This window comes from Gracilinanus agilis, chromosome 1 (assembly GCF_016433145.1).
Source record: "Gracilinanus agilis isolate LMUSP501 chromosome 1, AgileGrace, whole genome shotgun sequence".
Classification (NCBI taxonomy): domain Eukaryota; kingdom Metazoa; phylum Chordata; class Mammalia; order Didelphimorphia; family Didelphidae; genus Gracilinanus; species Gracilinanus agilis.
In genome coordinates this window covers 50835854-50862427 of record NC_058130.1, presented here as the reverse complement: position 1 = coordinate 50862427, position 26574 = coordinate 50835854, and the positions used below count along the sequence as shown (strand labels likewise).

Here is a 26574-nt window from a genome sequence, read left to right as displayed (position 1 = left end):
TTGTATCATATTGCATCATATCATATCATATCATATATTATATTATATACTAAATTATATATAAACTATTCCTCAAAAGACAGACCTTTACCAGCTTATATAGAAACTTTTTATTATTGTATCATATCATATCATATCATATTATAATATATTATATACCAACTTATATATAAACTATTCCTCAAAAGACAGACCTTTACCAGCTTAATGTGTGCATGTGTGTACATGCATGTGTGTGTGTGTGCAGTTAGTCAGTGGATGAGTAAAGGCATGTGATTTGGATGGAACAATATTTATACATACTTATTCCTAATACTTGGGCAGTTAGTTACATGACTTCATACTTCTGATACTTAAATTTTATTTCAACCTTCAAATATTTGGCAAACCATATTCTAGCCTGATGAGAACATTATTACGGTCTCTGAAAGTGGAAAAATGCCTGTCTTACCTCCTCCAGTCATAATTGGCACCCGAGGAGAATCTGGCTCAAAGAAATGACCTCCATGTTTACAAAATTTAGTTCTCCTCCTCCCACACTCCCTTAACAACCCCTCTTCCAAAAGCACATCAGGACAACAGCAAACCCAAACCAACAAGGCATGACCAACATGAAAGTCAATAAGAGCGATATTGAATCGGAAGAGAGTGGCACAATCAATGAGATACTAAATGACTCCACCTCCTAGCCAGAGGCTGGTTTGGCATGGTTGGACTCACCGTTAAAATTAACACTGCGAATATACTTCAGTAACTTCTTGCCCCCTGCCTGCTCCATCTCTGGACAGACACCGGGGTAATCAGCACAGAGATCCTTGTTCATATGGTGGAGGGCATGGGCCATGGCATACACCGCATCAATCACAAACTGAACTTTGCCCTCCTGCTCATAATAGGAATCCTTTCCAATTCTCTCCTGCCCTGCACATTAAAACAACAAACACACAAAGAAAAGGAAAGCTGGTAAGTATGGGTTTTCTTGTTTCCTCTGCTGAATTTTTTATTTTCCAATTACTTTAAAGAAAGGGGAAAGGATAAGCCCCAAGGACCAGAAGATGATGAACCACAACTCCAATATTTTGGTACCAACATGTCTGCCTGTTTGATAGCTTGTTCTCTACAAACCACCACCCCTATCTCCCAACAAATGGGCCATCTTGTAAAATTTTAATTCTCTTTCACCTTTCAGTTGTGTGAGACAAATGCTATGAATAGCACCCAATAGAATCTCCACTGTCTCTACAATAAAGGAATGCAGGACACAGAATTCAGCAATTCCTCAGAAAAGAGAATACATTCTGAGAAAACAAAGCCCAGCTGGGCTGGATGATACTTTGGATTTTTGAAACTGTCTCTCTGAATGCAAGGCATTGGTAGACTGAGAAAAAAAAAAAAAGCAAGAATATTTTGTTTTGTTCTTTTTGTGGGTGTGTGCAAAAATCAAGGGCACATGAAAAATATTTGCTAAGCACATTAGCAGTTTAGTAATAGAATTCTTCATTCATATTCTTTTTTCTTTTTTTGATCAAATTCTAACTCTAAAGAACATCAAAATAGCTGATACTGATGAGGAATTTTAAGCTTTACATTTCCCATATATTACCTAGTTAGATTTTCAGAACAACTGTGTGCGGAGAGTAATATTATTATCAACCCTTTTTAGAAATAACAAAACTGAGGTAGAGGTGGATTAAGTCTTAAATTCAGCTCTGAGAAAGCTTAAGGAAGGGAGGTGAGTCCTGGATTTCAGAGTCTTAGAATCCGATTAAAATTCTTTGTCCGTGTTGCAGTTTCCTTATGTGTAATCAAACAACGTTGTACTAGACCACGTACAATGTTTTCCAGGTTTAAATAAAATGGTCTAGTTGACAAAAATGGTATACTTGGAAGTAAAAAAGAGCCCTGAGTTCAAACACTACCTCAGGCATTTTCTAGCTATCTGACCCTGTGCATGTTTTCCTCATCTCTCAGCCTCACTTATTCTTGTTCACTTGTTTCAGTCACGCCCAACTCTATATCACACTATTTGAAGTTTTCCTGGCAAAGATACTAGAATAGTTTTTAATTTCCTTATTCTTCAGCCTCTGTTACTTCACCTCGAAAAAGGTGAAAATAATAGCACCTTCCTTAAATGTTTGTTTTTGTCAGGGTCACAAGGCATGAGATGCATCACAGGGTTTTGAAATCTTAAAGCATTTTAGAAATGCTATTTGCTATTAGCAAATTCATTTATGAGTCCTGTTTTCTTCTACCTTCTCTCTCTAAATCTATTCTTATATGCCAAGAGGGATTCAATTGAGAAAGAAGGTTGTGGATATTACCAAAAAGCTGTGATGATGTGAATTTTACTAGACATACATGGTAAAAATGCAGAGTGAAGGATCCTTGTTTTTCAAACCAGATCTATAATTGACATAACTATATAGTGAAGCTTTGTTATCTCTTGGTTTATTTTTTATTTCATCTCAAGAAGTATTATCAAAAACTAGATATTTAATCCAAGGGATCAAAAAGAAAAAAAAAGGGAACCACTCCCTACCACCTGGAATCTTACATTTTACTGGAATCCTTCATGACTACAAAAATACTGAGTGAGATTTCATTATATTGTTTTTATGAGGAATATTTATTCTGTGCATCCTTATTTTCAGGAAGAACTTTACATATTCTAAGTTTAAAAATTTAAGAGGGTCCTCAATAGACAAATCATGAAGCATGAACTTTAACATATCTGAAATTGTTTTTGATGATCTCTTGGTTAGAGGCTAATGATGCCATTTTTACCCAGACTGATCTAAAGTTTACCAAAAAGTTTGATGTCTTTTTCATCATCATAATGCTGAACTCTTGGATATAAAATTCAAATATAATTCACAATATTTCAGTATCAAAATTCTTACCTACTCATTCTACAGAAAAAAGAAATTTCCTTGAAAGAATTGCCTAAGTGTCAAAGAGTTCTCTCACTTTCCTGGTATTGGTTATATTGATTATAATAGAGTTAATTGCCTTTTCTGTGATTTAACATTTTAAAGAATCATGTTGGGGCACTCAGGGATTAAGTGACTTACCCAAGGTCATATTAGACCTTGAAAAAATAGAATAAATTATAACAAATAAATGAAATAAATAAAAATAGAAAATAGAAAAAATAATTTGATTTTTTAGAAAATTTAAGGGTAATTTTTTATATGTTGTCTCACACTTGATCCTCACTACTCTCTGAGGTAACTTATTATTATCCCCATTTTCCTAATAAAGAAAATTGAGTCAATGAAAATTAAGTTCTGAAAGAGAATTTTGAATTCAAGCCTTCCTGTTTCCTAGTTCAAAACTAGAACACCTCACTGAATCCAAATGTATAGAGCAGTGATTCCCAAAGTGGGCTCTACCTCCCCTTGGTGGGTACTGCAGCGATCCAGGATAGCGGTGATGGCCACAGTTGCATTTGTCTTTCCTATTACTTGCTATTAAAATTTTTTAAAATTAATTTCCAGGGAGCTAAGTATTATTTTTTCTGGAAAGGGGGCGGTAGGTCAAAAAAGTTTGGGAACCACTGGTATAGACAAATGAGCAGAGTGAGTAAAATCCTTCCCCAACCTCTCTTAATTCTCATTCCTTCCCTCTGTTAATTAACTTCTATTCATCCTCTATATTGAGTACTTTTTATAAATATGTTCATATGTTGATTCCCCTTAAGAGACAAAAGACAAACTATGTCATTTGCTTCCTTTTGTATCTACAGTGCTTAACACAGTACCTGGCACATAACAGATGCTTAATAAAGGTTTATTGACTGAATGATTGAAATTCATACCAAAAGGGAGCCTTGGCCTGCAAAATCTGAACACAGGCAATATTGACTATTTAAAACTCATACCAAAGGAAAGAGAGAGAGAGAGAGAGAGAGAGAGAGAGAGAGAGAGAGAGAGAGAGAGATATGTAAGGAAAAGTAACAAAGATCTTTATAGAAAGCAGACCTTTCTGTAGTCACCAGAAAGGCACATCTTCATTTAGATAATATAGGCTTTAAAAATTGACCAAATATTTGCTGAATAGGATGATTTCCAGGACTGGAAAAGGGCAATTTCTTATTTGCACTTACAGTATGAAAATATTACAAATTAGAATTAATTTGCCTGGATTCCATTCAATGAAGCTTAAATATACTACAGGATGGTACTTTCTGAAAAGTGAAGATTTTTGTTGTTGTTGAACAAAGGACCAATGCCAATTAGTTGCCTTCTGGAAGTAGATAGTCCAGTGAGAACAGATAGCTATCACAAGATTGATAAAGTAGGGCATGAATTTTTTTTTTGGTTTTGCACCAATTTATGCTGATGGATATGTAAGCTGGTTTCCCCCTTCTGTAGGAGTGCCATGATCATGCTTCTGAGCACTCTTGTTGCCCAGGACTACATGCAGGTGGGCACCTGAATTTAAATGATGACTCTTTTATTTACAGCCTGTGTGACTCTGGCTCATTCTTTTTACCTTTCTGAGGCTCAAGTTCCTTATTTGTTTAAAGGAAGGGGAATTGGAGATGATCCTTCTCTAAGTTCCTTTCCAACTCTAAATCTGTGATTCTATAATCCTCTTAAAATTATGAAAATCATAGATGGCAATTGAAATAAATCACAGAATTGCAAAGGTCAGATAGGGAAGGAACTACAAAGGCCATCTGCTCTATCCTGTTTTCCTTTCACAATGGGACTACAAAAGGCAGTAGCTCCAATCCTTTCCAAACCATTTTATTCCAAGCACTCTTGGTTGACATAGAAGTATTCCTAGTGTCATTACGCATAATCTATAACTCTATTTTCCGTTGAAACTTTCATCAATGTGGCTATAAAAAAAAATCTAAATGTACTGACGTGTTCATCACTTCCTTATTTTTTACTATACATACATGGTAAAATGCAGAGTGAAGAATCCTACCCAACCTACCCACTCTTTGGTGTATGGGCCAATGCCTAAAGCCCTTGCCAACAGTCAGGCAGCAGGAGAGAGAGCTGCAAGCAAAAGACTGGGACCAACTCCAGGTTTTCTGTGGTAGTGAATTCACCTCTCCCACTGAGAATCCCACCTTCAATAACTGAAATTTGATTGTAATAGGATCATTAATATTATAACACTTTTCAGTAGCTTAGGACTTAATACTGTGCTACTGTGTCAAGAAGAATACAAGCAAGGAACAAAAACAGCAACTTGCCACAAATCCTCATTTTCAACTATTTTCCTTTTGGGGAAGGCTCCTGGAGGGCTATTTAATTTTCACTGTTTTTTGACTGCAATTTCACTTCCAATTTCAAAGTAATTGCACGTTAAAATATATGGAGTTAGGCAAACTCTGTGTAGGCAATAGTCTCATGCATGCTTCACACAGGGCAAGACAGCTCAGAGGGAAACTGGCTCTGCTTAGAGACTTCACATATATATGTGAAACATCAGCTCATATGACATGAATTCTCAGAAACAAGTATTGAACATTTGTGAGGTTCCCAGAATTCGCACAGTAAACCAGACTGAGTGGCTAACGGTGGCATAATCTTCCCATTTTTTTTAGTGAAAGGCCAGAAAATTTTGAGTTTTTCAAAAATATGAGGAAATCTTTAAAAAGAAAAAATATTAAAAGCAAAGGAAAAAAATAGATTCTTAGAAAAAGAAAATAGTTTGTTACCCTTCTACCATTTATTTTTCTTTTTTGCTGATTTCTGTAACTTGCCTTGTATTTTATGAAATACTAAGTGCTACTTAAATGCGAAATTATATGTTGATCACGTGCTATTGACTGGTGTTGGATTGAAGGCAATATCCATTTACAACCTTGTACAATTGCTACCTTCCTACCCATTTACTCCCTTCAGTATCTTCATTTCATTCATCATTCATTCATTCATTCATTCATTCATTCATTCAACAAACAATAAATACCAATTATGTGCCAAGTATTATATTAGAGACAGGAAGAAAAAAACAGATCTTGCCCTCAGGAAATTAACTCATTTTAGGAGTAAGCAACATGTAAACAGATAAATCAAGACAAAATTGGATGGGGGAAAAAAAAACAACAAAAAACACTAACAAGTGGAAGAGGAAAAGCTTCCTTCAAGAAGAGAATTTTAAAGAAAATTAAGGATTCCTAGAGCCAAAGTTAAAGAAGGAATGCATTCCAGGCACTCAAGACAGTCTTTGACAGTCTTTGAAAAAGTCTTAAAGCAGGAAATGGAATATTGAATTCAAGGAAGGTCAACAAGTGAGTCCATTCAGTTGGAAAAGAGACTTTTAAAGGGAGAAATGGGAGCTAAACATGGAAAAGCCCATCAGTCATTCTGTGAAAGCCTTTAAACACCAAGCTAAGAAGTATGAATGTCCTTCTAGAGGAAATACAGAATGAATAAATATTCTTGAGAAAAGATGGTTGAAGCACATCAGCATTTTAAATTATTCCCCAGTTGTTTATAAGTTGGACTGGAAAAGGGAGAGACTAGAATTAAGTCCTTCATTTAAGACTATTGTCTAGGAGAGAAGTGATGGAGGCTTAAACCAGAGATTTCAAGTTAGAGTGACCAGGATCTCTCCTTTCTAGGGCCAGTTTCTTTCATTTTGCCCTTTTTTCTGCCTATGGTCTCATGGAATGCATCTCAACAGTACCCTAAAATTCACCCTTTTGCAATAGATTGATGGCAGGATAATTACATGTCACAGAGGCTTGAAAGTGAGTTTTTTAATATCATTGATATATTTTCTTATGAATTATGGATATTTTAAAAAGAGAACTTTTCTACCTATTCTCTCCATATTGAGTTTTGAAAAGATAGGCTCATAGGTAACAGCATAGTCATCTAATAATAGGATCAGAAGGAATTACTATGTTATTTAGAACAGAGGTGTCTCTGGGCTTCATATTGACTTAGAAAACCACAAATTAGTATTATTCGTGCTGTGCTGCAATTTTATTTCTTTTGTTAGAAATACTTCCCATTTACATTTTAATATGCTTCTGGCTATAACTCAGGAGGCCTTCAGACTGCTTGTGGCATGGCTACAAATTTGACTCTTCTGAATTTTAGATCATTCCTCTATGAAGATTGACTCTTGTAGAGATCAATAAGACTTTACATTCTAGAATGTTATATGTAGCTCTGGCTTTTATATATATGTTAAAAAGACAGAATGAATCTGGGAAAAAAGAGAAGGGAATAAAAAATGGCAACAAATAGACATCTACCATGAAACCTGTGACCCAAAGAGGTCCAAATGAGTAATTTAAATGGATTTTACATATCCATATGAAGTTTTAAGAGGAAGGAAGTTTGGGAAACATCTCTGGTCTTTAAAATCTGATGTTAAGTATAATGTTATTCTGGATCGGGTCTGACTGAGACTGGTTGGGTAATTTAGACTCAGGATAGTAACAAAAAGAATTACAGTCAAGGACTCTTGCCTTTGACAAAAATTTACATAAAAATAGCACTAAAAAGATAGATAGTAAAGATACAACATTGGACCAGGTAAATGTAGTTCTGGTCATTGCAATTTGCCAGATTGACTCAGATCCATCAGACTTCATAGGGAAATATACCGGATGTCCAAAAGTTCTATTGTATGATTATGTCAATAGTTTTAGCCTTATATTGGGGGATAGGGGTATGGGAAGAGAGAGAGCAAGAACATGAATGATATAACCATGGAAAAATGTTCTAAAAATAAAAAATTAAATTAAAAAATAGTTTTAGCCTTAGTCCTCTTAGCCACTTATGTCTGAAGGTCAGCCTATGTGGCAGGAAACTTGTAATCTTTACTATCAAAGATTTTGCTCATAGCACAAATAGCAATTTAATTAAATTATTATTTTTTAAATGTTAGGCACATGCTTTATGCAAAGTAATATAAAAGACTCTGGAGTTACAAGGGAAAAAATCAAATAACCTCAACCTCAAGGAACAGACATTATCTTAGGATATTTTTGTCTTAGACATAATCTCATCTCAGCCAGTTACATTTAAAAAAAATCCAGTTTGACTAGGACCTGGAGCTCCCATAAAGAAACTCTCTCTTACCAAGGGAAATGAGCATTGTTCCACAATTTACTGTCTTTAGAGAGTCGTTTGGAGATGCTAAGAAGTTAAATGACTTGCCCAGAATCCTACAGCCAGTATTTATAAAAAATGGAATTGGAATTCACAACTTCTTTAATTTGAGGACAGCCCTTCAGAAATCATGAAACACTGCCTTTCCTTTAGTATCTTCCACACAGGTTATTTACATTGGGAATTTGTTCAAGTTCAAGTTACTTTATAATTTGGAAATTCAACTTAACCTTTAAACAGATCATCTAGATAAGAGCCATTCTTCCATAGAACATCTGCAGTGAGCTTCCTCTGGATTGTCCAAACAGCCAGCTTCTAATGGTACAAACTGCAACACCTTCTTCCAGAGGCCAAAGCTCTTCTTTAGACTTGTTTCTCTGTAGAAATTTCCTGGAGCAACTTCTGCACAAGGATCTCCTCTGAACTGTCTCCTGGAGTGGTTGACCTTCCTCAATTGGCTGAGAGTTCTTCACCTGGTTTAACCTTGACTCTCATTCAACTTTACTTTCCTCGAGTTTTTCTGCCTTCTTGGCTGTTGTCCCGTGAGCCTAGCATGATGTAATTGGCTCAGCTATTTCCAGTCAATCTCCTGAGTTGGAGCTGGCAAGTGCCACTGTGAGACATCTCTTTTAAATTATCAGGTCAGCCTGGGCACACAATAAACTGTGTTAGGCACAGGATTAACAAGAAGGGTGGGGAAAGACCTGTATTTGTAAGTCAAACAAAATTCCTGCTCCAAGATGGACCCAGTAAAATCATATGCCAGAAATAAATTAAGTGAAAGTAGCCTTCAATTCGGTTTAATTTGGGAAGCATTAATTAAGTACCTACTATAGGTGAGGCACTATGCTGGGTTGTAAGGATAAAAAAATGAAAATAAAGCAATCCCTTCCTTTGGGAAACTTACATTCTACAGTTTGTATTCCATATATATATATAATTAAATATAAAGCATATATTGAATTAAATATGAAACCTAAAGTAAATACCTAATAATCAAATGATTGAATGAAATATTGTTTGTAAAATGTGGCACATTTTACAAAGCCTGACACATAGTAGGTACTTGTAAATGCTTTTTGAAAAATTGTATGGAAAGCACTGATAACACAGAAAAATCAAGAAAGACCTCTTTACAAAAAGGTAATAGAGCTGAGTCATGAAAAGATAGCTGGGTATTCCAACTGGGATGAAGGAAATTATTAGTCTGTCAGAGATAGGAAGGAGTAAATGGCATATCCTGTTTAGGGATGGAAGTATAGGATGATGGAGTAGTGAAGGGAAAAAATGTGAGTCTAGAAGGAGGATAGTGCTAGACTGCAATTGGTTTTAAATGCCCAAAAGAGGAGTTTGCATTTTATTTGAAAGAAAATAGGGAGCCACTGATGCTTTTTGAGACAGAGAATGGCATAGTGAGATGTACATTTTAGGAATATCAGTTGGGTAGATAGATAGTTTGGAGAGGAATTGGGCACAATGAGAGTGATTAAAAAACTATAAAAGAATTATTGGAACATCCCAGGCAAGATTTAATGGTCCTCTGAAATAGGTAGAAGGTCATGTAGGTAGAGAGAAAGGGTTGAATGAGAGAGAGATGTGGGATAGTCTTAAAAGGACTTGGCAATGATTAGATAGGAAGAGTGAGGGAGACTGAGGAGTGAAGTATGACAGATACTATGGAAGTGAGTGATTAGAAGAATGATGGCACCTTTGACAGAAGCTGAAAAATTCGGTTAAAGATTGGCTTAGGGTAAAAGATAGAGGGTTCCATTTTGAAACACTGAGCTTTAGATGCCTTTGAAAGAAAAAGGTGGAAAAGTCCAACAGACTGTTGATAATATAGGACTAGAACTCAAAATGGAGAGGAAAATGATGAGAAAGTGGATTTGGGAATTATTTACAGAAAATGATGAACTCACAAGAGCTCATAAGATCACCAAAGAAAATGGCATAGAGAATTGGGAACTGTGAGGTACACCTACATACAGGAGACAGAATACAGGTCATGAGTCTAAAAATAGGCCAAGAAAATTTAAAAAAAAACAATAGATCTAGAAAGAATTCGAATCAAGGAAAAGTAGTGTCACAAAAATACCCATGGAGGCAGCTATATCCACATATAGGTGTAGATCAAGATTGCCTTATAATGAAGAGTAATCAAGAGCATGAAGGCCTTTTGACTTTTCAGTTAACAGATCCTTTATTGAAGAAAGCTATTTCAATTGAGTAGCAGGATTGGAATACAGATGACGAAGGAGTTGAGAAGTAGGTGGGGGATAAGCAAGTGGAGACAACAAGCATGAAAAAATGTTTTTCTCCCTAGGAGTTTATGAGTAAAAGGGATGAGATAATGAACAATAGATTAGTAAGAATAACTGAACTTTATATGCAACTTTTTACATAAATTATATCTAGAAATCTCACTAAACTATAAAGTATGTTGGACAGATAGTATTGTTATTCCCATTTTACAGTGGAGAAAGCTATGATTAATAAAACTGCCTTGTTTCTAATCACACATTTAGGCATTGTCAAAAGTCAAGCTTGAACTCATGTTTTCTTGGCTCTAATTCATCTACTTTATCTGCTGCACCACCTCGCTTCTCAGCTTATATGATTCATAATATTAAAAATCCAGAAAACACCAGCAGTCTCTTAAGAGAAGAGAATGGAACTGATTTATGTGAACTAAAATGAGAAGGTATTGGACCAGCTAGCCAAAGAATTAGAAGCCTCATAATTGTTAAAACAGAGCTCATAAAGAATCTACAAAATGATTACATCCTGGGTGATGAGCTCATGTCCAGGCTCTATAAATGACCTTGGTAAATACTTTTGATTAAACAGTTGTTTAAATAGTATCTATCATATAGGACAAGGGTAGACCTGCTCTTGAGACTCAGGTTATATAACTCAGTCTCCCAATTTTTGATGAATGTGATTTTTTGAAGGGGGAAGAAATACCAGCAAAATGAAGCCAATGGCAATACCTATTGAGCACCTACCATGACTAAGGAAGCTTTGTAGGAAATTATGAAGTTAGGTAGAGATCTATCCCCTAAGAAACTTAAAATCTAATAGGGAAGCAAAGGCATCTACTCAAATAACTATGACCTAATGCAAAAAAAAAAGGTACCTACAGAAGAGAGGCTCAAATGAAGTTCTGGGAGGAAGTGGAATATGGAAAGATCACTTTCATCTAAGAGCTAATGACTTGATGGTAAGGTGCACCTTGCCAATTAAAAAAAAATCCTTTTATCTACAATTTATAGAGCCGTTAGATAGCTAGAAACAAGAAACCAGACTTATTCTGAGTGTTAAGAGGAAATGAAAAGGGGAAAAAAATCTCATTTAAGATCCCATGTCAGTAGATATACATCAGTGATTGACTGGAGCAGCTTTTATATCTGCATTTTCAGGACAATGCTTAAGACATTTAAATTTTGTATTTTTTTTCTAGAGTATCAAAAGCAGTTTGAGGCTGAAAATAATCAAACAAATAGCCTCTTACATTGCCAGTGAGTTTCCTATGAGGACGATGGAGACTTTGGGTACCTCAGAAGCAAAAAAGAGATACATCTTTTAGAATTATAATATTGTCCAGGTATAGAGAGCTTCAGAGGTGACAAAGTCTATGTCTCTCCCTGAACAATGTTCTGTGGTGGACAAGGTAGGCATTGCATAAAGCAAGTCTTAGTTAATTACACCCCAATAGAGTATTGGGTGGGAAATGTGGGTTTTACCATGGCTAAATTTCCAGAGAGTTTTAGTACTGAAATTGACATATGTTCAAATTTGTGACAGAATGGTTCTTTACTTATGACCTGGGTTCAGTCTGTTTTTGATAGCTGTTACCCATGCAATATTTGATAAGTCATTTAAATTCTCTGGGCCTTGGTTTTCTCATCTTTGAAAAAGGAGGACTAGTTGGCCCCTAAAAGATCATCTATGTAGATCCATAATGATCCTTTCTTTTGATGAGAAAAATATTTTTCTTAACTATTTTATTTTTACCAATTGTAGGTAATAAATTTCCACCTAAGTTTTCTGAAGTTATATGATCCAAATTGTTTCCCTTTCTCCTTCTCTCCCCCTCTCCAGAGCCAACAAGAAATTCAATCTGGGTTATATATGTATTATCACACAAAACATATTTCCATATTGTTCATTTTTGTAAGTGAATAATCTTAAAACCCCAAAACATATACCCAAATAAACAAGTGAAAAATTTTATGCTTTAATCTGCATTCCTCCTCCAACAGTTCTTTCTCTGGAGGTAGAAATATTATTTTTCCTAAGTCCTTTAGAATTGTCCTGGATCATATAATAATTCTTTCAAATCTGAGTTCTTTTTGATGCCATGTTCTCCTGTGTGTGTGTGTGTGTGTGTGTGTGTGTTTTACACATTGTCTCCATCATTACATGTTTTCTAATCTTCAGTTTTTCCCTTTCTACTAGTTCCTTACCTACTACCTCTAAAATCATGTCTCTTCTCATCTAAAAACAAACAAAAGCCCCATAATGAGTTCCTACTACTGCAATAAGTCTTCCCCTTCCCTCTTCTCAGTTTAAACCCTGGTGGGGTTGGGGGAAGTTATTTTCCTCTAATTTCTTTTCCTCTCACTCTCTTCTAAACACTCTACCAACTATCTTCTGACCTAATCCTTCAACAGACACTTTTTTTTTCTCCAAAGTAACCAATGATCTCTTGAATGCTAACTCTAATAATCTTCTCATGACTTTTTATGACCATTCACTATTTTCAACCACTCCTAAATACTTGACTCTGGTAATCACCTTCTCTTCTTGGCTACTCTCCTTTTTGAGTTTTTCTGACTTTCTTTACCTAATTTTCCTCCTATGTTTTTCATCATCCCTTTCCATCAATTTTCAGGCTCCATTTTCGGGATCTTTTTCCATGTCAGACCCACTAAGTATGAGTGTACTCCAAGGCTCCTGGACCATCTTCTGTTTTCTTTTCATAGTCCTTTACTTGTCTATCTCATAATCTAACAGGAGTAAATTATCAACTCCCAGATGACTCTCAGATTCATATATCCACTCCTAATCATTACAATTCAGCAAGACAAATTTTTTATTGGACACAATGAAGCAAATCATATCTCAAACTCATATTTAAAAGGAAACTCACTCTCTTTTCAGTAAAATCCATTCATTTATCAATCAATGAAAATTTATTAAGTGCCTATTCTGTACCAAACACCGAGGTAAGCACTGGTAAACTGAATCTTCTTTTGAGCCCAGAGGGTCAAGAACATAACCTTGAGGAACATTCATATAAAAATATTATAAATAAGAAAGATTTGCCAGCACAGAAAAGATTAGGAAACTGAGAGAGCAACCAAAGGGAGTGAAGCCAAGGGAAGAGAGAATAACACGAGAGTGTGACTAATAGTATCAAGAACTATACAGAGGTCAAAGATGATTTTTTAAAAAGAAGGGTATGTTGTATCTACACGATATGACAATCAGTTGAAAATGAAAATGCTTAGCTCATTGGATAATCATTTCGTCTATAATACAATGTCTAAAACACTGTCAAATGGTTGTTTTCTCTGGATCAACTAGGTTTGTCATTGTGCAGACCCAGACATTTTCCAAATTATTCATTATCACTTTTGTGGGGATGGAAAGGAAGTAAAGACTTCTATATTGATTTCCATTTACTCAGTATGCATAGTCTGTATCAGGAACAGGTATGAGAGAAAAAAAGGTAAACTAAAAGAAACAAACAAAAAAAAACTCAGAGACATGATTCTATTATTGTTGATGGTAGTATAAAAATATTTGGAAATGAGGTAAACACCAAAAAGTCTTGAAAAACTTAGTGTTTTACTGCCAATTCTTATTTGGAATAAAAAAATGATGTCTCCATCCCTTTTCTTCTGCATTATGGACAAAAGAAAGACTAGATTTTATTTTCTACTTGCTCTAACTATTCTCCCTCAGATTTTACTTTTGATCATCATTTCTTCTCTCCTCATTAATCTAGTTGCCTATATATAATTGGCTTTACAAAAATTATATTTAAGTATCATCTATTTATTCTGTTGTTACTTGTTTCATTCTTAAGAAACTTTTTCTCCCTGTTGAGTCATAGACCTTGGGGGACATCAGGGCACAACAAAGGATGCACACCATTAAGCCAATATCTCCTTGCCTATCTGACTGCTCATTTTTAGTCTCCTTTGCTGATTCATCTTCCTATCAACCATCCACAACCACACAGTATGAGCAATGCCAGTAATTCCAAGGGCAGCCTTAATTTCCTTAGCTCCAAAACTATATTTTGGACTCACTGGTGGATATCTTCACTTCTTCACAACTGAATTTAGTTTCAACAGCCAAAAATCTGTCCCCTCCAACAATGTTTTTATTTCTGTTCCTGATTTCTTAATCACCTAGATACTCAAGACAAAATCTCAGTTGCCTTTGACTCTTCCATCACATATAAAGAGATAAAACTTATGTTCAAATGAACTTGCAAGCTTCCTAAAAAATAAAGTTGCAATATAGAGATAGAGAAAATGAGGTTTAAATAATCCATTTTTTTCTTCAAGCAATATATAATTCCTATGGAATTAAATATTTCTTTTACAAAAATAAACATAGTACAGAAGAAAAATACTCAATTGGGGATTAAATCTTAGATTTCCTGGTTCTATTAGCCCTTACTACATGATCTTATATAAATCACTTGGCAACTCTGATCTTTATTCTCTGTATCTATAAAGTGAAAAAAATGGACTAAATCAGTTCTAAGTTCTAATTCTCTAAAAGTTTATTATTCATTTAAGTTGCATTCACACTTTATCCATATATTTAAAATATTGATTTTTAGTCTGAAGCTTTGTCATTCAAAAGTTTAGCTTCTCCCAGAATAAAAAAGTTTGGCTTCTCCCAGAATAAAAACAAATAAAATAAAAAAGTTTAGCTTCTCCCAGAATAAAAACAAGCAAACAATATTCTTTCAGCTACAGAAAAATAAAAGTAACCTCAAAATTCTATGGCATTAAAGCTGTACTGGACCTTAAAGATATCCCTTTGCTTTCATGTTAAGGAAACTGGGCCCCAGGCAGAATTAAATTGCAGATTCGTCATTTACTAGTGTATGAGTTTGGACAAATTATTTAATTTCTCTGGATCTGAGTTTATATATATATATTAAGAAAGTTGAATTGGATTGCTCCAAATCAACTTGCAGGACAATTTTAATTGTCCATAATACTATAACTTGTCCAAAGTTAAAGAGAAATACAGGAAATAATTTTATCAAAATTAATGTATCTGTAAGTATATTAACCAATGGCTTTTTAAAGGAAGAAATAATTCATTCAATGCAAATGAATGATGTTTAGGGTTAATGCAAGAAGCATATATAGCAATTCAGATGTTTACAATGATATTTTAAAGAAAATGTAATACAATGTGCAAGTCTAAAACAAATTCCCTATGCTTGGTAAGATCCCACAGACACTGCTCTTTGCAGATGAGACATTTTCCTGATTTCCTCTAGCATACAGACATCTCAATTTTTCTGAGATCCATAATCATTCAAAAGAAGTTGACCTAAAAATCCACTTGGGAAAAACCAAGTGGATGGTGAATGCTGGTTGCCCAGATATATATAAATGAGTGGATACTCATAGAGTTTGTCCATCAGCTAAGACACACACACATACACACACACACACAAATACTCACATAAAGGAATAAATATATACTAGGTTTTTGATAGACACTGCCAAATGGCAAATCATTTGGGTCCAAAACTGAACAGAATGAATTGAGCTAGATTTTTTATAAAATGAGGATGCTGAACTAGATGACCTCTAAGATGCCTTTCAGTTCTAAATCTATGATCTCATAATTCTTTTATAACTAGTAAACTTCTTTCAATAAGAGCAAATTTTTTCATGAGACAAGAATCTATATTTTCAATGACAGCATTTTCTCGGTGATGATGTATGGTTATGAAGCATGGAACACTGCAATCTCTGAAGAATTCAGGTTGAAGATAAGCCAAATGGGTAATGGGGAGGTGCACAGTGTGAATAAACAAGCTTCACAAACAAGTAAGTATTGAGAAGTTATATAAAAATGCTATTCCTGAAAGTATATTTAAAAAAGAAAATGGACCTGTGATAAAGTAAAAGAGAAAGATGACTAATGCTTAGCTGACCAATGGTAGTCTCATGATGTCAAGAGAATAGGAAAGAGGACTCATAACGCATTGGATGTGCCTCCAATTTTAGAGGATGGAATAGATAAGAATTACATAGAAAGAGCAAATGCATGTAATCTGCAACACTGTGGGGGGAAAGCCTAAATCAGTGAGATCAAGGTTATACTGGAACATTCTTACAGAAAAAAAAAAAATAAGGACATCCAGCTACAGCAGAATACAAATCTGCAAAAAATATAACACAGATTGTATTTTCAAACTATTTTTGCAAATGATGTCCAGCACTAACAATTATTGACAAGGATGAGAACTTTGATTTCAATGGCATATCAATAGTTGTTCTAAATTTTATATTTTCAAGAGTCAGAGAGGTTTGTAGAAGATCAACAACAGTTTTTCCATGTTACTTTTAGAGGATTTCCAGGTTTATGTATGTGTATTTAAATAAGAAAGAGAACATTCATTGTTCTGCTGAAACCTGCCTGGGTATTCCAGTCTCTGAAATGTACTCCTGATGAGAAGTCATCTCAAACCTGGAGGAATTCTTAAAATTCAATAATACCTCCTGCATTTATAGAACCTGCCCATGGGTGGAGTGAATCCATCTAAATTTAGTTCTTGCCGAAGACATGATTTATGGGGAAATGTTAACAGCCAAGCTGTCAGACGTTAGAAGTCAGATAAATATCAGTGCTGATGGTTTTCATACACTCGTATCCACAGAATTGGGATTCTTTGTGATTCCGCTGCTGTAGCTCGTTTGGTTGGTTGCTTTAAAGTTCTAAAACTTGGCCATTTGTTACAAACTCGCCTGAAACTTGTCAGGGAATCGCAGTTGTATTTTTCTAAAATGATATACCAAGACTCTCTCTTGCCAATCTAACTTTTTCCTTCTGTACTAAATTGCACACTTCTGGTAGAGAATCCGCCTGCTTTGGTAGCTCAATTTATAACTGATCCTCCAATATCTTTAGGCTTCTCCTTTAAGGTGTTATTTTGCACATTTTAGATTTCTCATTATTCCGGTCCTTTCTGCCTATTTCCAAATAGTACAGCATGTTGCTTATCCTGCCCTCAAAGGCCAGAGAACCTCAGGGGACGAGTTACATACCGAGAAAGTCTAATAACCACAGCTGCACCTCCCCAGCTACCTAATTATGCTACCTATAAGCCAAGTGTTTGAATTCTGGCTTCTTTTTCCCCGATTCATACCAGTCACTAGATTTTCACAGATATAATCAAGTCAGTACATAAACTGGAAAATTCTGCCCTATTTTGAGTTCAGGAAAGAAGATAAAAAAAAAAAAATGAGGTCAACTTTCTTCCACACTGCGGCAATTTGTGAGCACAGCGCAAATGGGATAACTCCGGGATCCTCGTCAGAGAATATCTATTAAATGCCCTTGTGGGCACACATGGCTAGGAGATGAGAACATATGCAACACAAATATCATGAGGAGGTTGTCCCCAAAAGAAGGAGTTCTTTTCCATATGTATTTTAATTTTTTTAAAAAAGCAACATATGGGAAGTTCTTTATTTTATTTATTCATTCAACCACAAATTCTAATTTTTTAAGCACTTACAATATGCAAAATACTATGCTACATTCTGGAGAGACAAGGTTATATCTAGAATAAGCATTGTTCTTGGTGAAACTACAAATTAATAGAGAAAAAAAGTATGTGCTCAGAGAGCCATGCTATGAGGATAGAGAATAAGAGTCATGAACAAAGGATCAATGAGGGAAAGAATAGTAGAGATGAAGCAGAAAGGAGAGATGTGAATGTCAGTTTTTTTTGTTTGTTTTTTTAATGATTTATTGCAAGAGAAATTCTCAGGATTTAGTTCAGAACCCAAGCCACTATGTCTCTGTTCATTTCTAACAGTGACAATCTGGCCTTTCAATGTAATCAATAAAGGGAGAAGGTAGGCCATTGGTGGAGATATAAATAGGTATAGTTGGGCCACTTTCAATGAGGCAAGGCTAGCATCATGGCGAGATAGTGTGATATAGTATAAAGAACAGTAGATTTCTGTTTTTTTAAACCCTTTCCTTTTATCCCAGTATCAATAATATGTATTGGCTTCCAAGCAGAAGAGTGGTAAGGGCTAGGAAATGGAGGTTAAGTGACTTGCCCAGGGTCACACAGCTAGGAAGTATCTCAGGCCAGGTTTGAACCCAGAACCCTGGCCCTACCTCTTAATCCACTAAGCCACCCAGTTGCCCCAAAGAAAAATAGATTTCAAGTCAGAGAACAGGGGTTCAAAGGCTGGCTCTGTTTTTTTTTCCTTCCCATCACATTTCTGAGCCTTAGTCTCTCCATTGGAAAAGTGAGTCCTTTGACTTGATGAGGTTCCTTTTACCACTAAGTTTTCTAATTCCAGTGAGAGATTGAGGAAGAGAAGTAAGGAACAATTGTCATTTAATATATCAAAGCTGCTCAGAGGGTAAAGAACAATCCTTTACAATAGTTTGCAGACCATGTGGACAACAGACTTCTTGACTGGGAAGAGGCAACAGTATCAGGGCAATAATTTATTAAAGTCCTTCCAAGGCATATTTGTCATCTTACCAATTTCACAAAATAATTTGTTTGGGAAAGTGCTATGCATTTTCCTGGTGAAAATATATTCAATTTAACAACAAAAGACTGAGTATTTACTATGTGTTCAACATAGTGCATACAATGAATTTTTTTTAAAAAAAACTACTTTAAAAACCTACTAAATATGAAAAGCAGCATGACAGAGTGGATCGATATCCTGCCTCAGAATCAGTAAGAAATACATTCATATCCTGCCTCTGACATGTATTGTAATACAAATCATCCCAGGTAAGTCATTGTTCCAGAACTGGGGTCTGCCTTGGTCAAGAGCATTTCCTCCCTGGAAGTCACTCACCCATCCGGTGGTGTCAAACTTAAATAGGAACTGAACCCACCAGGCAGCAGAATGATTTAGAAATCCACAAATTAACTTTATCTAGTTTGTATTATCTTTTTTATTTATTTTGCTAAGTATTTCTCATTTATATTTTAGCTTGATACAGGCAATATGTCAAAGGTTTGCAGGCTAAGCGCTTGACACCTCTGTTGAAATCACAAGTCAAGAGCAACAGCCAAAAAACAAATGGAAAAGAAAGGGGAAAATATTCTGTAAATAACTATACTAGATGGTATAGGAGGATATAGAAGTAAGATTACCCCTGTTCTTGAGGAACCTTCATAATCTGTGTGGATACTTTGAGTGTGAATGAATTCTAGAAAAAGAAGAGGTCAAGGAATGAGCTGAAAGAGGAAAAAGTTGGGGAGCAAACTGTAATGGGTAAAGGAGCAGGGATCATGGTGAAAGGCCTGGTAAGGACAGAGAACACTGAAAGAAAGAGAAAGGAATTCAGAGACACTAATCAGAGGTGCAATATAGCATAATGTAATAGGAAAAATCAATTTTATTTTAGGGCCAAACAACTATTTAGTCAGTCATTCAATAAGCATTTATTAAGTTCCTTTTATATACCAAAGTTTATTAAACTTAAACTCTGGTTACATCAAATGATATGGAGCACTAAAATAAATATAATTTAAGAAGAAAAAATGATATTTACATAGCATTTTAAGGGCTGCAAAAGACTTTACATATATTATTTGATGTTCACAGCAACCCTCCGGTGTAGCTACTACAGACCTTATTATTATCCTCATTCTCTTATTATTTGTGAAAGAAATTGAGGCTGAGAAAATTTAATTCCTTGATAACATAATTAGTAACTATCAGAGATCTGAAACCAAGTTTTTCCTTATTCTAATTCCAACATTCTTTACATTATACTGAGCAGTGTTTCCTACTAATACCTGCAGGGCTTATGAAGCTCTTAGCTTTAAATAACAGTTATATATCTGACTGTTTTTAATACCCCTCATCTTGCCTTGCTGTCTTCATCTCTTTCCCCAATGCATTTTGCAGATAAACAGAACAGGTTTCAAGCTGAAGTGGTCCCTTGAGCAGAATTGAAAGGTGACTTATGTCGTAATGTTAATTACAGAAAATCTTCCACATTCCCAAGTTCTCTCCCTTTTAAAAATCATCAGCCATTCTCTTCAGCGATTCATGCAAAAAAAAAAACCTCAGAGGCCATCTAATCCAATTCATATCTGAGAAAAGGATACCCTTTACACAATATACAACAAGGAGTCAGCCTGGAATACTATACCCTGAAGTGGATTTAGAAGTCATCTAATTGAGTTCTTTTGCTGAACAACTGAGGAAACTGAGGTCCAGACAAGGGAAGGGATTTGTCCCTCATCATACAACTGAGGAGGAGTAGAATTCTCTCCTTCATTTATACTCCATACCTTTGTAATTAATATTCTATTTCTCATTTTCATTTCACAGATACATGCTTTGAAACTTAGGACTATTCATTTCTATCATCATTTTATTACCACTTGTCTTTATCCAGCTGGAATGACTTTTTTATGTTAATAGGAATAATAATGGTAAAATTAATATCATTTGTTTTGTTTTTGATAATTTTAACATATAAAGCAGAACAGAAAAGATGATTATATAAGAATGAATGTACTCCTTACTCCCAATTGCCATTTCTGGGTTCTCCTCTACTTCCATCTCTAAAATTTTTCTTTTGAGAATCACTTAATTCCTATCTACTGGCCAATCAAAATTCTAGTAGTTGTCTACTGACCCCCAAGATACTCCTTTTCTATCTTCAATAGTTCATTTCCTGATTTTCTCTCTTCCCCAACACCTCTACTTATGATAGGGGAAGACAACAGGCTTATTAATATTCTCTCATACACTTTTTACCTCCCAGTTCCTCAATTTACTAATTTCTCATGAACTATTCCTCCAGTCCACCTCAGCTACACACATAAATTGTCATTTGCATCATCTACAAATTCATCACTTCTGTCTCCATGAATTTTGAAATTAATTTATCTGATCATAATCCATTATTATGCAAATTCTTACTCGGCCTTTTGAGCTCAAAACTTCTTCTTAATCTTCGTGAGCTCCAATCCTTCAGTCTCCGTTAGTTTTATTCCATACAATAACCCTACTCTGGCTACATTCTCCACCCTTTCCTTCTTGATTCCTTGTTGAGTAAATTTAAATCTATACTGTCCTCTTTTTATTTATTTACCTTTATCTCACTGTCTTCTGAAAAGCCTCAAATCTGAATTACTCCAACTCTCAGCAGCCTTCTCTCATTCTCAAGTATTGTAAAGGAAAAAAAGGTGAAAAAAAATCACAAAACTTTGCTGTCTTCTACAAATTGATGTTCTATAATCCCAACTGAGTCCTCACTACAAGGCAATCCTTTTTACATTTCTCTAATTAACTCATTGACCTCTTTTCTAAACATCACAGCCTCTTTTCTAAATTTTTTCATCTTTACTCAAACTTCCCATGAGTGCCCTCACCTAACCTTCTTAGCTGAGAACCTTCTCTCATATATCACTGAAAAAAGAGACTGTTTGGTGTAAGCTTCTTCTTCCCACCCACCTCACGGAGCCTAGATGTTTTCTGTCACTATCTCCTCTTTCAGCCCTTCTCACATGAAAAGGTAGCCTTTCTTCTTGTTCAAACCCCTCCCCATGCACAAACGATCCCATTCTATCCCATTTCGTTCAATGGAATGCTCCCTCTAGAATTCCTACTGTTTCATCTATATTCACCTATATTTCTCTCTATCTACTGGCTGCTTCCTTGCAGCCTACAAACATGTCCATGTATGCCTCATCCACAAAAAAAAAAAAAAAAAGAAAAAGAAAAAGAAAAGTTCTTCACTTCATCCTTCTATCTCCACTAGCTGTCATCGAGTACATCTCCTCTCTTTTGTAGCAAACTCCTTTAGAAGGACCTATAAATTAGGTGTTACCATTTCCTTTTTTGGTTGTTTTTGTTCATTTACTTCAGTCATATCCAACTCTTCATGATCCCACTTAGGGTTTTCTTGGCAAAGATACTGGAGTGATTTGCCTTTCCTCCTCTGCTTCATTTTGCAGATAAGGAAATTGAGGCAAATGAGGTGATTTGCACAAGGTCAAAAAGACAGTAAATGTCTGAGGCTAGATATGAGTTCTATCCACTTCATCATTCAACTGAAAATTCTTTACAAAATTATTAGCATTTCTTATTTTCCGGATTCAATTTTTTCAACTGTCTCAAAAATTTTTCAGATCCAATTTTCTCATTTAACTGCTTCTTTTCACTCCCCTTTGCTGGATCTTCCACCAGGTCATGCCTGCTAACCATGCATTTTCACAGAACTAGATTATGAGTCTTCCTCTCTTCTCCATTTTTGCTATTTCACTTGACGATCTTGTCAGTTTCCACAAATTTAGTAATCACCTTTTCCTTCACCTTTGTGCTAGACTAAATATCACTGATTTACCCACACCTTTTTGAAAATTTCTCACTTGATTTCTGTGACAGTTAATTTTCCTGATTCTGCTTTAGGTTTGGTTTTGGAGATTTAATCTTCCCATGGCTTCTAAAATAGGTATTTCTAAAGCCTCTATTTTATTCTCTGTTCTTGTTCCTGAAAAGTGCCCACCCATTTTCTTGGTTTCAACTACCATTTTCATACAGTTATTCTTTAATTTATATCTCCTGACCTGCTCCTTGAACTTTTGCTACTTCGGAGAACATCTATATAAACATTCAGGTATGACTTCATCACTGCAACTAGCAGTCTCAAAATCTCTAAGTCATAACTGGACACTGATAAGCCCAAATGGCACCACTAGTTTTCTAGTTTTGAAGACTCCCAAACTTAGTATAATTTTTGTCTCCTACTTTGTTTTTCATGCATAATCATCAACAAAATCTTAATAATTCTTCTTTTCTATTTCCCTGGAATTCCTTTATTTTTGTTAATTTTAAAGTCTACTATTGTAATTTCTCAAAAATCATTTTTGAGCACCTATTATGTGTTAGGCAATAGAAACATGACATTTGATTTCTTAATCATCTTATGCCTGGTATAATTTTTTTCACCTTGAAGAAATGGTTTGAGCTTGTGAGGCAAGTCCATTGGCTACTTTTTAAATATATAATATATATGTATATATACACATATATGTATATATACATATATATATATAAAATCAGAGAAATTCAGATTTGTTAAGAGATCTCTTTGTCCATCACATTTAATCCATAATGGAAATTTATTCTTCTCTCTATAACATTCAAAAAAGGAATCATCCAATATTTGTTTTGAAACTTCCAACAAGGAAAAAATTAATATCCTTTGAATCATTGATGTGACATTGGTAGGTCAAATTCTTATAAAATATTTTTTTTCATAATATTAAGTCTAAATTAGCCTCTTTTCATCTTTTTTTCATTGCTTTTTTATCTGCTTTTTGGGTCCAAATGGAACAAGTCTAATCTTCCTTCCATGTAAAAGCAATTCAAATATCTAAAGATGTTTATCAATTCCTCAAAAGAACTACCTCTCAGTTAAATACCTGGTGATTGGATATAGTCAATTATAAAATCTGTAACTGAATAGATACCATTATTTTAGGCATGCAGTGCTAAGTCCATAAAATCTTACTCAGTTACCTCAATGTAGACTGTGAGTGATTTTGTGCAAGTTCTGGTGGACTTTACCACTAAAAAAAAAAGCTTTTAGGATTATTCCAGCAACATAATGACTACTTTCTGAGAATAAGCATAATCAAGCTGGGAGAGATTCCTAATCAGTAGGCTAGCCACTTGGTAATGAATTCTTTTTTCTTGCATGGCCCCCTTCTGCTTCTGCTGTAACAATGATAGAATGTAAGAAAAAAGGGGGACAAAATGTGCTAAAATCAGTTTTTCTACAATCTAAAAATTTATCTCCAAGTGTGAGATCCTTGTTCATTGATCCAAAATGCACATACATCTGAAAGAACTGAATCATAAAAATCCTGACCTCAGTTTAAGTGAAATCTAGAAGAAAGTGGGAAGTTGTAGGTAAATATGAAGATGGCTCAGGTTCTTCTATTCTTTTTTTAAACCCTTAACCTTCAGACTCTAGGCCTGACTCTCAATCCACTGAGCTACCCAGCTGCCCCTCTCACGTTCTTCTTGAAGAAGCAGAAAAAGGAATTGGTGAAGATGGTTTCTCATAAACCCAAAAACAACCAAAAATATAATATCATGGTACATTTGATCATCTGATATTGAAATACTCAGAATAAGTATATGAGAAAAGACCACCATGAAAATAATTATTCACTATTTATCAACATATGTTGCAGATTAAAAGGTACATAAATTCAACAAAGATATAAATGACTCATCAAATTAATTCAACATAAAATTCAATGACAAACCCAAAAGGAAGAAAAGATGAGCATAATGGGAAATAGAGCAAATATGGGGGAGAAATAAAGAATAAGATATCAAAAATATGTAAGCACTAGAAGCTTCACAAAAATATGTACTGGATACTTTCTTTAACATAAAAATAAAAATTATAAGGTATTTCAAAATATGACTTAGATTGTAATTAACAAAATAATAATTTTAACCATGATGACTAAGGTAGGAATCATCCATGAATCACTTGTATGCATACTATCAGATCACCAACTTATTAGAGCATAGATCAAAGTTATTACAAAAGTACAAGAGAGAAAAATAATGAGAGAAAATATTTTGGGTGCAGACAAATGAAATACAACATGACCTATTTAAATGTTACCAATGATGAAAAATAGAATGTGGATAAAAAACAATTCAACAGATTCTGATAATAATTTCATACAAAAGTTTAACTATTATAAATCAATTGCCATAACAGGAACAAAGGAGTTTCAAAAATACTTTATTCAGCTAACACTTAACTTATTTGACAAGAAGGGAGATAAAGTAGCCAAGAGAAATACTTGTTTCAAATATAAACTCATTTGTAAAATCTTCAAGAAAAGGAAGATAGTAGATTATGAATAGCCTTGCTTCACTGAATGAAAAGAAGCAATAGAGGGTAAAACCAGTTTAAATGAAACTTGCCAAGAAGCACCATGAAACAAAGTCACCCCAAGGGCACTTACAGATAAAAATGCAAGGAAAAATAATAAATCTAAGAAAAGAGAAAAGACCCTAAAAGAATGATAACAAATTGCTTTGATCATCAAGAAAAGTGAAAGCATCACAATTGAACTCTTACATCACAGTTGAGGTTATGTGTGTAGATGAGGTAGAAATAATAATACAAGATGGAATGAAGATAGAAAATGTAACCAAAATAGGAATTATCTAGGCTGGGTGTGGAAAAAAAATGGAGAGGCATTATGACCAATTCATCAAGGGCCTAAAGGAAGAGAGAAACAATAAAGGACTTAGGCCTTCCTTATCAATACCATGAGACTAGTGACTGACAAGTAATAATTACTGATCTCTATACATTTCTACTGATTTCTATATCCATTTTCTTCACAAGTGAATGGTGGGTATTAAGCAGGCTGGGATACATAACAAATAAAGAACTTAAAGTGGAACTCAGGTAAAGGATGACATTAAATAAATGTATGATTTTAAAATATGGGATAGTTGGGGCAGCTGGGTAGCTCAGTGGAGTGAGAGTCAGGCCTAGAGACAGGAGGTCCTAGGTTCAAACCCGGCCTCAGTCACTTCCCAGCTATGTGACCCTGGGCAAGTCACTTGACCCCCATTGCCCACCCTTACCAATCTTCCACCTATGAGACAATACACCGAAGTACAAGGGTTTAAAAAAAATGAAAAAAAAATATGGGATAGTTATAAAACAAGAGGGAAGGATTATCAGAGGACAACAACTACTGGGCTTTATTAGCATCTTCTAAATGCCAACATATAGTGAGGAAGATTACCACACTATTAGATAGATTCTCCCTCATTCAATCAGGGCCAACTTGTTGGAAGCCATATTCAATGATCATAGAGAATAACAGCTGCAGTTGACTTCTGATTTCCATCATTTTAAGTTATATATTCATTTGAAAGCTGAAGAGAATCCATCCCACAAGACTTGTTTTCCTCTAGAATATTTTAAAGACTAATGTTGGCAACAAAGGAATAGAAGGAAAGGGCCACTCATCCTAATATCAAGAATGGCCAAGAGTGGGTTATGTGAGAACAGGACCAAATCTAACTTGTTTGACACAGAGCTGAAAAAATGTAAAGACAAAAGATGAAGTGACATTGCTTCTCTAAGCAATGAAAACTCAGAAAGACATGTCCTTCTCATTCCTTAAGTTCCAACTCATTTCTGCCTCATA

General features: G+C 34.8%; 1 protein-coding gene across 2 annotated transcripts in view; it reads right to left on the bottom strand.

The window, feature by feature from the left end:
• GRM7 (glutamate metabotropic receptor 7) overlaps positions 1–26574 on the bottom strand; it is a 903481-nt gene that overhangs the window by 276327 nt on the left and 600580 nt on the right. For both annotated transcript variants that reach the window (XM_044656830.1, XM_044656831.1), the window contains exon 6: positions 721–921. In XM_044656830.1, coding sequence (XP_044512765.1) covers positions 721–921 — 201 coding nt within the window. The remainder of the gene's footprint in view (positions 1–720; positions 922–26574) is intronic.